Raw genomic sequence first — 13,903 nt, 5'->3', positions numbered from 1 at the left:
AATTTTTACTGCCACTGACAGCCAATATCGTTTGATGTTTTTAAATAAATACAACTATTTTATCGTTTTCAAATTTTAATGCAACACGATTTTTTTTCAGGTTATGCTTCATATAATTCCTCCCTCTCCCAGTTCATATGTATTTAAAAAAAATTTGAAAAGAAAAACAATTATTTTAAGAGCTTTAACATTAAAGCTTTTATCTTCTTTTTTTTAAAACATTAATTCAGATGACCAGAGGTTCTGTCCTGAATTTTCTAGAATTTAAAAAGCATTTTGTCCAGAATTTTAGTGAAATTTCTAGATTGATTACTAGATTTCATTTTTAAAAAATTAATTTTAAATGTTAAGATTCGAAAAACGTGTAAAATGCCCGTGTGTTCTGGGTAGGTAAGTAAAGTACTGATTTTCAAATCCAATTTAAATAAATAAATATATATATATATATATATATATATATATATATATATATATATATATATATATATATATATATATATATAAAAAATGTCGGATTCGAATGAAATCTCGGGATTTTCATTTTTAAGCTAATATTTTTAAAAAAAGATTAGCCTATATCGGAGTCAGATTTCAGTTATATCTTATTAATATCCGTGATTTAACCATACCACTCAGTTTGAATTATATACATACATACTTCATATACATACAAAAAAAAAAAAAAAAAAAAAAAAAAAGCCTTGTTTTAAATGACACTTTGACACTAGGCACAGAGCGTTTTAATTGGTTAACTATGCTTGTAAAGCGATGAAGTAATTGGTGAAAAAAATTGACCATATCAGTCCTGTTGTTAAAGCTGTGTACTTTCTCTAAATATTGTGTGTCATATCTCGAACATAAAGAACGGTGAGAGACAAAGTGAATATTGCTTTCTTATTTAGGGCCCATGAGCTTTTAAAAAAATGACGAAATTAGTTCAATGATTGAAGAAATTCTGTTAATTTTTTTCCCTATGGAAAATGTACATTGAAGTAGTGTTTTTGAGATTTATCTTGAGAACTAAAGGTGGCGAGGAACATGAGGCCCTTGATGATATAGCTAGGGATCATGAATTTTTATTTAACATAAATGGGACTTGTGATTGGAGTTGCAGGTCTAGTAATTTTATTTTAGTAATTACTATTTTTATAAAATTCTCCTTCCCAACTTTGCTATTCAATAAATTTGGTCTTCCTAATAGGATCAATGTTAGAAAAATGAATCTGTTGAAAAAAAAAAAAAAATTAATGTAATTACAAAATATAATATTTATGCTTTTTTTAATCTCTTCCTGTTTCAATTTTTAAAATTGCTTCCTATTTCATGGCTTCTGAATATTCTAATTTTTTATTTACATACTTTTATTTGTATTCCTTCTGTGATTTCAACGATTCACGAGCTGGCTCCCCGGATTGAAGAGCAGAAAATCTCGTCACTTCACTTTACTCAAAGAATGCCGTCACACGGTTAGAAAGAAATCATTTTAACTGTCGTAATAACAAGAGCGAAAGTCAAAAATAACTTGCATAATTATGCATTTCGGTCAATCATGCGAAGCTGGGAAACATCAGTCACTTTTTCTATTTCACTCACTGCGGATGCATTACTTATTTTCCAATTTAAATTTTTCCAGGCATGCTTTCCATATGAGTTAAGAGAATAATAATCAGATTTCTATTGTAAAAAATTTCGATGTATTTCCTTTTTATTATCATTCATAAATTTCGATTCAGTAAAACAATAGTCTGCTGTAATCACAACCGTAGCTTTTTCTTTTTTTTTTTTTCTTTCTGTGGTTTGATGATTGGCTTTTTCCATTCAACTCAATATGCTTTTTATTTCTATTCCTTGTGTGGTTTCATTAAAGCAAATGGGCAAGGTTACGCTTTGTTAATGACGTTATTAAGTTTGTAATAGATAAGTAGTAAGTAAGATAAGTATAGTTGTTTCCTGTATAAGACGATTTCGGAGAAATAAAACAATTCCTTGGGCAACTGCTTGTGGAATTTGTTATTCTATAAATACGAACGATTTTCGCGCGCAAGTGAGAGATGTTTAGAATGTTTTGGTATTTTCACATTTTTTTTTCTTCTTTCTGCTCTACTGTTTCGGCGATTAAAAAAGTCATTGAATAGTGTTGAATATTGTAAATATAATTCAAATAAAATGTCAATTCTATTATTGTGACTAATGTTAAATATATCTTCCGTATGTTGAGTTTTGGTTGCAATAGAATATTCTTTTCTTTTGTTCTCAATCATATATTTAATACATATTCGATCATGCAATAAATGCTCGAAAGTCAAAGTATAGGCATAAATGTTTTTTTGCTCCCATTTGATATTATTATTTCTCTGATATTTTTAAGAAAATTGTTCTCAGGAGTAATTCTACGCAGCAAACGAAAACGACACTGATGCTATACATAATTAATGAATTTAATTAAAATAGTCGATAACTGAATTGTTATAATTACATAACTGTCAATTAAGAAAATATTAACATTTTATTTTCATTCTTTTGTACGCTTTACTTTTATATGCATGCTAATATTGTTAGTTTAATTATACTTTATTGCTGTGTCCTTTAAACAGAATAATATAATGATACATAATTTGAACGAATAAAGATTGAATAGAATTTATTATCGCGAAAGAAATAAAATGTCAGCTAAACATTTAATTCTTCTAGTGTAGAATCTATACAGTTTGAATTTATTCGTGTGCGTGGGGCGTGGTAGAATTGCTGTATAACATTCTGTCGTTAGAATTGCAATCTCTCCTTCCTACAAGGATTCATCTATTTCTCATTTAATCACTCTGCCGATAGTTTTACTTCTCTTTCTATATGTATTATTAAATGTAGGATAGCCAAACGTTTCATTAATCAAGGCAGTCATAAGTAAATTATCGTACAATCAATTGAAAGGGATCTCAGATTATATTCCCTTTTAATGGGAAAAGACAAAAGTATTTTTCTGTAACCATCCTAACCCTTGTTTTAAAACTATAGTTTGAGGTTTCATCCTCGCCTAATTTAATTTGAAAATATGGTATGATTTATCGCAAACAATGAAAAAAGAATGAAATAGGAACAAGCTTGAAACTTTTTAATTTACATTTTTTTTTTCTCTGTTTTACGTTGCTTTTCATTTCGATTAAAATTTATTTCTTTGCTGTATAATAACGGACAGTCTCTTTATTTGGCAAGTCTTTATTAGAAAAAATATGGATGCACTTTTAGTTAGTTTGTTTCATACAAATGCAATTTCAATTCAGGATCTTAATATTTAAAAGGCTCTAATAAATTTAATTAAATATAAATGGTTACCTCTAAATTCTCTGAATAAAATTCGCAACTTCCCTTTTGTGTCAGTATTTTAAATTTAATATTGAAAATTAATCAGAATTATTCATTGATAAAAATTGTTTCTATAGAATAATCAGAAAGTTAAAAATATTCTAAACAGTTAATAAAAGTATTTTAATAATTGTGTTTCCCCTTTATAATGAGACTTCTTTATTATTGGAGATAACTTAATACAACACATTCTACCCCAAATGAAATGGAACGTTTTCGAAAAATTAAATAGAAGTAATTGAATTAAATTACAGAGAATAAAGCAAGCGTGAGAAAGGGTTTTATCCTTTTCAAAAACTTTATCTGTGTTTTCTTTTTTTAAAATGCTCCATTAACCGCGATATCTTTAACCGTACCTATACAGCTGTAGTTGCACATTTATTTATAGGATTCGTTACTAAGCGGATGTTAATTGTGAAACTAGGAAACCGGCACTTTTTTTTTCCTTTGCTGTATCCTGAAAAGGAAATTACGACTGCCAATCACACACTGAAAGTAGATATTGATTTTTAAAGTTATAAATATTAGATATTATTTATTAAGTGTAGTAATTTATAAGCACATACTGTTAAAGAATATTTTAAATGGTCTGGTGTCATTATTATAATTTTTATGTAATAACTTTTATTCTTTTCTTTAATTGTTTATAAAAGGTAAAGAAATCGAAAGTGTATGAAGCTGCTTTAAATTGATATATATATATAAAGCGCTAATGTATGTGACATAAAAATCGCTCTTATTATTTATTGGGGAAGGGCAATAGTTAACAAACCTCTGTAAAAACGTTTCATATTACTTCATTGGACGCTTTGCTCAGCAGCTGGAAAATAATAATAATAATTAGAAGGCCGAAGAGAGGACTCAACGTGTCTCCAAAACTCCAAATCAAGATGATAAATGTTACCCGAAGGGCTGAGACTTGCTTTTGGAAATTGATGTTCATATCTTCCAAAACTATTGTTTCATAAAAATAATTTTTACGTTAGTTTAAAACTGAAGAAAAATTATATTTTCAATTTCATTTTCGCACAATTTTGTGTATTTTTAGAAATTTTTTAAAAATTATAGGTCATAATTTGTATGTTAGGTGCACTTATTTGGCACTTTTCTTTGTGTGCTCTTGCATATTATCTTCTAGAGAAGTTGTAATTCCCGGAATTGAATAAATGAATATCAAAATAGCTTTATGTTATTTTGTGTAGTTTTATGTCAAATTTTGGTTTCTGGAAAAAAATGGGTCTGGGGAAAATGGGGCTGAAAATGTATATTCGATTTTATAGTACTTTAGTATTAATCGCATTCTGTCAATTTATCTCCACATATTTAGAATTCAAATTATTTGCATTTTTTAAAATTAATTTTCTTAACCTCTTAAATCCTACTGTAAAGTACATTTTGAACTGCGCGATTTTCTATGCTTCTTAAGATCTAAGATATGCAAATTTGATTGTGCTCAATTGCAGCGCAAACAATTTTTTTGCTTTAATTCCATTTTTACTTCTGAAATAGAGATGTTTCCGTACTGAGTTGTCAAAAAGTCGGCAACTCCCGCATCCGACTCCCCCCCCCCTTCTTCTTCCTTAAAAAAAAAATTTTTTTTTTAAACTTTGAATTTTTTTTTGGAAAGTTTCGACATGCTCCTCTCCAGTAATCTTGGCTCGGTCTCAGTTAATAATATCTAAAGAGTAAATTCATTTTTAAATCTATAAGTTTCAAATTCCACAATGACTTTTTTACTTTCTCGTGTACGTAATATAGAGAAAGTAGAATAAACGTCAAAAAAAAAAAAAAAAAAAAAAAATTCAAATCGAGATTTTGACGAATGTCAGCGTTTTAGACCTTTCCGAGTCGGAAAAACACATTTTAAAAAAATGCTCGTTCATCTGCCTATCTGTCTGTGACAAAGATTACTCAAAGATGTTTTGATCTAGATGGATGAAATTCAGTACCAAATTTATAGAGTTTTATAGACTTTTGAGCTAAATCCGCCCAGAGGAAGTCTGTCTATCCGGCTGTTCGAATATAATTTAACACGATAACCACAAAACGAAGAAAGCTAGATAGATGTTAATTCTGTGTATTAAATTTTATCTATACTCTAGACTTTTATCAAATTTTGAGCCAAATCCAACAAGGGAATGACCGTCTATCGGTCTCATATTTCAGAAGCATGTGTACGCAATAACTGAAAGACGCAATGACTTAAATATATCATATTTGGTTTGGGATGAATTTTCTGTATTTTATGTAGTGTAGCTTTATCTGTATGTCTGTAGTGTAGTTTTGGTGTCAAATTTTTATTTCAATCGGTTGGGAAAACGCATCTATTACAGAAATTGAATTTTCGGATACTATTAACCATATACCAGGGATGAATCGCCAAATAACTCGCCAAGGATAACACGATAGATTCAGTAAGAAGCCAAATTCTAGGAAAACGTTAATATTTCATAATTGTCGTACGCCAGTGCCACGCAAGGCGTTTTCTGGGATAACACTTTTATTCGAGAATATGCGAGAATGTTTTGGGGCGACCACTTCCGTTGCTTTGAAAGACTTTTCATCATAACTTTATTCCGACAAGATGACCATATAGCATAGCATCGTTTATCTTTTATATTTCAGTTTTCTTGTTTGCCCGATGAAAGAGCAATATTGACTGCAGATAAATGTCGATTTCTAATAAAAATGAATCATGAGATGATCCAAACTTTGTAATGCACTGATGAATTCGAGTATTGTACCCACGGACTCTAATAAGATACTTTGGCTTTAAGTGCTTCGACAAAGTTGATATTTTATCGAGTTAATTGACTCTTTTTAGGTTTGTTTTGGGTAGATTTCGATTGTGTTCATAGTTATGGGTAATTTACCAGCAATTTGCCTCTTTAAACTAACAAGCTTAAATGAAGGGTTAGGTTTGAAAGAATACATTTTAATTGCCTTTCGCTGTCTCCTTTTTTTCCATGGAAGGAACAGATGCTGAGGTGCGACTATAGCTTTACTATATTTATTTCGTTTCCCATAAACCAAAAACAATTTACGCACATTTCCTAAGTTGTTTAAACCGTGCAAAGCATTTTGTTATTGAATTATTTCTCTAAATTAAACATTTAGGGTGAGGGGATCCATTTGTAACTTTTTTGTGAAATTTGTTTTTTATAGTTGGATTTTGTTTTAATTGAATGAATGGCTGAAATCTTTAAATATTTAGTTTTTTTTTTTTTTTTTTTTTTTACAGATTTACTTGGGAAAAAAAATGCATCAATCTATTTTTGTATCCCATTTGATTCATGCATGTGTTAATACCGATAGAAGTTTTTAAAAGTTTGTTGCTAGTGTATTGAAGAGTGAATGAAAATTTTTTCCTGTATTAACAATTGTAGCATGGATACATAGTCAGATTTGTTATTTACTGGGTGTTTTTTAATTGCTTATACCAATTCTATATTATTACTTGTATTTGAGAAAAAAAATATGCTATTTAATTCAGTTTTACATAGTTAAAAAAAAACCTGTATGTTTTTTGAATGAAATTTAATATATTAATTTAAAAACGAATGGCTTAGTGAAATAAATAGCGAAAAATTGTATGTTAAAACTAAATTATCTGGTTGGCGTTTTTGTGGAAGTTAAAGTTTTATCTACATGAAAAAAAGAGTGTGGGGGGGGGCACGTGAAAAGACCGATCGGTATATTTGTATGAAAATTGCAAGCAACGAGTGAATGATTAAAAGCCCCCTACATATAAAACAATTGGTACTTATACTCTGCAACGTGTATCTTTTTTTTATTAATTTCGATCTTTGTGAAAAATTGCAATATGGTAAACTTGCAACTATCGAGTCTAATGTGACTAAAGGGCATGTTGAATTAAAAAAAAAAAAATGAATAGGCCAGACAGAGTTCTGCAAATGCTCACTTTTTACCCTGCCATACGTTAAAAATGCCCTTTTTGGGTTAAGATCCGTTCCTACACATCTGACTTCTTAGTGCAAACTGATACCTAATAAATGTCTTTTATTTATTACACTGTGCGTTTTAGTAATTTATTACTGGAAAAGAAGTTCAAAAGTAAAAATATAGTACAAGTTTTTTGATAATTTTTACTGAGTATAATCTTATTCATTTTGGCAATTAAAATACATACATTTTAAATATAAATATGAAACGTAAATTTATAGATAGGTAAGTTTCATTGGCTAATGATTACACTTAGGTAAACATGTCACCTAATATGAGAGTCAAAACTTACATTTTACCGGAGATAATAATAATAATATATCATTATAGCTAGCAACTAGCAATGAAAGTACGAAACTAGATAGTTCAGACCGCTGATAATGGAGCCTACTGTATTTAGGTGTCCTTTCATAACTGTGTGCTATAGGGTAGAGAAAAATTTGATTATCTATGCCACAGTTTTTTGTTGTTGATTAACATATTAATTAATCTTTTTATGAAATTGTTTATTGTACTCTAATTTGCTTTTGTTTAATCAAAGTTTCTAAAGTGCATCTTGATGTGATTTCTTGAGATATTGTACATTTTTTTTCTATTTTTCATTCGTTGTTATCTTGATTTTTCGTATTTAGTATTGCGTTATCGCATAAGTTTGTTTAAAGGATGCTAGAAGTTGTGATAATAGTGAGAAAGGCTTATCATTAAAATAACTTCAATTAAAGAAGTATCTTTCACAAGAGTGATTGAAAAATCAGTTGAGATAAGTGCAGTGAACATTTTTGAATGGTGATTTTATGTAAATATTTATCCTACCCATTCTGTTTGCATTTTGCGCTTAAAGTAGTTTTCTCCAGCCTTTTCTGTGTTATAATTTCAATAACGATCCCAATCTGCGTAATATTCATTACGTATATTTATATTTTATTTCGTAATCCCTCCCTTCAAACATTTTTTATATATAAAAAAAGAAATACAGTACACTCCCGATTATCCGCGGAATTGGGTGGCGCGGCCGCCGCGGATAACAAAAATCGCGGATAATCCGAAAAAAGCTAAAAACGGGTATAGCAAAAGAGAAAACAGTCATTCCGACTTTGAAAAATAGTGTTATGTACAATGAAACGTAAAATAAACAGCAGGAAATGTTTAACTAACGCTTAATATTTTAGTATATCACTAAAAACTAATCTAAAATGCATTTTGTTAATGAAAACAGAAAAGTGCTTTGTACTTACGAGAGGCGTCAAGGATACACAGAAAAATGAATACATATGTACTGTTTTAATACTGTAATGTATTATGTAGTTACAAAAGCATAACTGTAAAACTACACCTTTTTGAAGAAATCAGTCATTTGTGTTTGCTTCTTGTTTTGGAAGCCTTCTCACTTTGCTTGGAAGCAAAATAAAAACTTAGTGCAGCAGGCGCGGATAATCCGCTCCACGGATAATCGGGAGTCTACTGTAATAATTTTTAGGGACATTTCATATTAATTTGTGTTTAAAGGAAATAAGTTTCATAAAATGTATAGTAAAAAATTTTAAGACTAAGATTTATTTCTTGGAATCTGGAATATGCAGTGTCATTTAGAATTGGTAGTACAGGTGAAAGCAGGAAAGTCTTTATTTTAAAAAGCTAGATGAAAGGTATTAATGTAGTTGAAACAGCAATTTATGCAATTGTACTTGTCTGTAAAAGCAATAATTCAAAATGAAAAATGAACTCAATGAATATAATTTCGTGTATGATTTTCACTATGAAAGTGTAGATTTGAATGCTGTTTTGATTTAAATCCTTAAAATAGGAGTTTGTATGTTTGTTAGTCTATATGTGAATTAAATATTCAAGAACACTACAAACTGAAAATTCATGAAATCTGATATTTAGCCTTGACACTGTTCAAGGCTAAATATCGGATTTATGATATGACTGTACAATGAAATGATTAACAATATGATTGTTTCAAATGTTGGACTCGGTCATTTGATGAAAAGCGGTTCAAACAGTGCATGATTAACTTCTATCGTCATATGACGAAGCTAGGCTTGGAATGTAGTCAAACGTAAAAAAAATTGTTAATTTCCAAGGGTGAAACACTGTCATTTTTTAAAACAGAAAGCACTGAGATAACTTTTAACGATCTGTGGTAACGTTTAATATATCTTGTTAAAAAAAAATTTACTAGTAAATAATGATAATATTGATAATAATGTTATTAATAAATCATTCTTTTTAATAAATTAAATAATATTTGTTCATAAATTGTATTTTCACTAGCAACTTGCTGTTAAAAACCTTTGTTTTTAGGAGGAGGGAATGTGTAAAAGGTATTATAATGTGTTTTAATTATTTTTATAGTCTTAACCCCATGTTCGGTTTAAGTACTTGTTTCATATGGCACAGAATGTAAGAAATGTAAAAACCATGATACCAGTTACCTGTAAATTTAATTTTTTCGCATAATTCCCCCAAAAATGTATTTACTACATCCCTTTAGTTTTGAAGGGGACAATCTTCGACGAATATTAACGTCATAGATATGATGCTCTTGCTTTACACCACTGTTCCTTTTTTAAATCTCTTGAGCTTCCAGTGACGTCTTTTGAGTCACTTCCTTTCTCTTTCCTTTCATTGATTGGTTTTTGCTTGCTTGTAATGTGTAGACTTCCGTAGATACTGAAAATTTATGATGTGTGATTGGGTGTAATACTGGAGCTGCGGCAACTAATGCTGTTACCTTCAGTGGTGACTCACGTTTCTGAGTTTGAAGATTCGAGAGTAAAATGTGGCCCAGAGTTTTATTTTTGTACTTAAAAAAGTTTGCCGTTTTAAGATTTGTAACTGAAAGAATGCTTTGATCACCATCATGATTGGTAAGGTAGGTGAATTTTGTCGACTTCCTTTCGAACGATTCCGGAATATTGACTTCAGTTACATTGTAGCAATGTATTTTTCTTTTTTCTTTCTTTCAGTACAATAGAAGCGTTTTGTCATTTCCCAACTTTTTGTGTAATAGTAGCTTTTTTTTGTTTGTTGTGATAACATTTTTTTAATGAGAGACTTGATTATATAGGCAACGACTACAAGTTAAGTATTTTTTTTATTATTATTCTTTCCGATTCTTTGACATTTGTAAGCAAAAAGTTGAAATCGTATGGAATTATCATTCAAAAATTATTTTAAATTTATTTCATCGTAATGAAAATAATTATTTGGTACTTTATCGTATTAGTTGTTTTTAACATTTGTCTTGATAGTTATTTAATACTTCAGCTTATTTATTTTTCAATTTTGAAGTCACGCCTGACTTTTTGTGTCTAAAATGTAATCACTGTTTCTTTCTTCTGGAAGTCTCTAGATTTAAAATCCCGTGGTCTGGTGAATGCTATATATTTTGGTTGTTGTTCCGGATTATTCTATACAAGTAATGTGACGGGACTTCACAGCTTCACACAGTAATGTGACGGGACTTCAACTTTGTGTTATTCACAATGAAATAACACAAACGCAGATACCGAGCATTAATAATATATTTTTTTACAAGAATATAGTAATGAACTAATAATTATTTTTTCTAAAAATATTATTACTGTTTTAAACTTTTGCTTCAAATTTTAACTGAAAATATGACATAACTAATGTATATTTTTTTGTAAAATTACGTCAGTTGTTATTATCATTGTAATTGAGTATTTTTTCTTCTGAAAAAATAGAAAATATCTGGTGTTTTTTTTAAAGGAACCAGAAGATTTTTGAACTTATAATTTTTACAAATCTTTCTGTCTTTCTTTCGCGCACGCACGCACGCACACACACACACTCACACAGTGAGAGAGAGAGTGAGGGAGACTAAAAGAATTTAGTATTAATTATTTTTAATTACTATTAATTATTTTATTTTATTTTGTTACCCAGAAATCTGTTGGCAAATGCATGCTTTCAATAGTCATGCAAAGCATTTGTGATTGTAGATCTCCCATAAGAGCCAATAGAAGCACGTGATAATTCTGAGCCACCATGCTAAATAAAATTTTAAATGGACAGTATGGATTCAATTTTGATTCATTGTGTCTCATGCAATAGGAAAAGGAGCGGGACATTATTGCATAGCTTTAGATAACGCGAAGTTTCTTATTAGATAGCATGCACCGTTATGTATATCTCGTGACAATGACATCACATGAATTGAACCGAATGATATAGTTTATATGAATGTCAAAGGCATTGATATTGTTCTTTAATATTTCGACTTATTAATAATATGACTAGATTTTATTTGTTCCAAATCCCGTTCTGGTGATGTTAAATTGAAATAAATAAATGTTAATTTTGATTGAATCTAGCTTAATTAAAAATTGTGTAATCTTGTTTTTCATTTGCTTGTCTTAAGTGATTTTTTTTTTTTTTTTAAATTTTGTTCTCCAGTGATAGCTTGACTTCGTTATTTTTCATAAAATTATAATATATATTTTTTTCTCTTTACAGTCGGACTTTCGGTCCGAAAACAGCGTCTTCATGAGGCCTTCATGCCCTTCCATCAGTCTGGAGAAAATGCTATCTTTGGACCAGGATGAGGGTTCGCCCATGAGCCCTGACTTACTCTCAGATGAACTTTTACATGGCCATGGTGGACAACGGAATACACTTGTAAGCCGTGCTTTTATTGCTTTTCTTTTAACGAATTAAAGCAGTGTCGGTAAATAGACCACCCTATTATGTTGCATTTTGATTTCAGAAATGAACATTTTGCTGAAAAATTAATTTTCTCTAGTAAATAGAATTTTATATTTTGAGCCCTTTGTATTTTAATTATTCAAAAAAAAAAAAAAAAAAACATTCTTGTTTTGCTGTGTTAAAGGTAGTGGCGAGAATTAAAAGAATAATTTCGAACTTATAATCCGGAACATTGTAAATGATAATGTTTTTAAATTTATTCGTTCATCTTTTATTTCAATTTTAAATTCTATTTTTGATTATATACCAGGGATAACATGCATAAAAAAATGTATTTAATGTTGTCACAACGCGCGTGGATATAAAGCTAGTAATTAAAACATTGAAAAGTGTTATAAAACATTTTAAAAAATTCATAATAACTAAAAAAAAAAAAAAAAATTATACGGAAATGAAAATTGTATCGCTAATTAAAAAAAAAAAAAATACCAAAGTATAAGCGTTTTTTGCCCAATAATATAAACTAATGATATTAAAGGAAAAATTGCAAAAAATTGGTTAATTTTCTAAATGAAAAAAAAAAAAAGTGTAATTAAAATTTTGGGAAACCCATTTTTAGTGAGCATTTACTATAAAAGAGGTAACTTTGGGCCAAATTTGATCTATATTTAAATGCGTTTAAAGAGTCAAAAGTATGAATCGAAGTTCAAAGACAAAAATGTGTGAACCGTCATGGCAGCTTAAACTATCATACATTTCCCCCAATGAGTTACACTCAGTAAAGGGTAAATGCATATTTTAAACTAGAATACCATTTCTTATACGTTTTGGTGATTAATATTGTTTGCAAATACTTGTGTATGAGAAAAGAAATATTTGCTGTAATTGATGTTGATAGTCATATAGGCAAATTAATATTGTGATTGAAAACAAAAAAATATACACAAAGCAAGAGAGAGAAATAGAGAGAGAGAGTGCCTATTCCTGGCAAAAAATGCATTCTATGTCTATTATTTTGTTTACGTATCGGATGTATTTTCTGGTTGTTGTTTTTTATAGAAAGGATTTGTTTTTTCCTTTCATTAAATATGCAGTTTTGAAACTATGATTGGAATGATTTATTAATTAGAGGAAATTACAAATTATTTCCCAATTCATCGGTCGGAGGATTTCCGCTTTTCCTTACGTTTTTAACCATCATTTCCGAATTTTAATCTTTTCAATAAAATAACCCAAAATTATTTCAAATCAGTCGTTATATAGTGAAAACATGATTCGGACGGTACAAAAAAAAATTCCTCGTATGTTTGTATAATTTCGTATTGTACATGGATACCATGAATTAACCGCACTCTTTTATGTCTTAACAACGACCGACATGAAAAAGGTATGGAAAGCGAACTAAGTGTTATAAAACTAATTAATAGTTGAGTTATTATAAATGGAAGGAGGTTTTATATAAAATGTTTGATTTATTATTTATTAATTTTGACCTAAAGGGTGATGTTATGTAGATGTGTTTTCTATCTAATGCCTAAACGTTGGGTTTTATTTTTCAAATAAAACGAAAAATGTATTTGTGTCTCACTAGCCGCCTTTGGCGACCAGCCGAATCGCCTCTCTTAAAGCTGGTTAAAATTTTCAATTAAATATTTTATGTTACTTGTCTTTTAATAACTTCTTCATCAATATATTTGTAGGCTTCAATTCTGATAGTCATATAATTCACTCATACTATTATAAAGGCCTTAAGCCATAATGTACTATGTATCTCTCTAAATTTCTGTCAGCACCCTTAAAATTTTAACATGCCCCTGCAGATTAAATTTTATTTTTATTTTGTGTGAAATAAATTGTTGAAAAATATGGTTAAGATATTTTTAAAAAAAAAATTCATTTAAAAAAG

At 29.2% G+C, this 13,903-nt stretch overlaps 1 protein-coding gene across 8 annotated transcripts in view; it reads left to right on the top strand.

The window, feature by feature from the left end:
• Positions 1-13,903, top strand: part of LOC129963208 (rap guanine nucleotide exchange factor 2-like) — a 134,593-nt gene that overhangs the window by 92,388 nt on the left and 28,302 nt on the right. For 7 of the 8 annotated variants that reach the window (XM_056077390.1, XM_056077389.1, XM_056077391.1 and 4 more), the window contains one exon: positions 11,809-11,970. In XM_056077390.1, the coding sequence (XP_055933365.1) occupies positions 11,809-11,970 (162 nt within the window). Of the gene's footprint in view, positions 1-10,096; positions 10,202-11,808; positions 11,971-13,903 lie in introns of those variants that run through there. The other variant, XM_056077392.1, reaches the window with a different exon arrangement.

This window comes from Argiope bruennichi, chromosome 3 (genome assembly GCF_947563725.1).
Source record: "Argiope bruennichi chromosome 3, qqArgBrue1.1, whole genome shotgun sequence".
NCBI lineage: Eukaryota > Metazoa > Arthropoda > Arachnida > Araneae > Araneidae > Argiope > Argiope bruennichi.
Note: the sequence above shows the minus strand (reverse complement) of the source record. Positions and strands in the feature narration are given on the sequence as shown.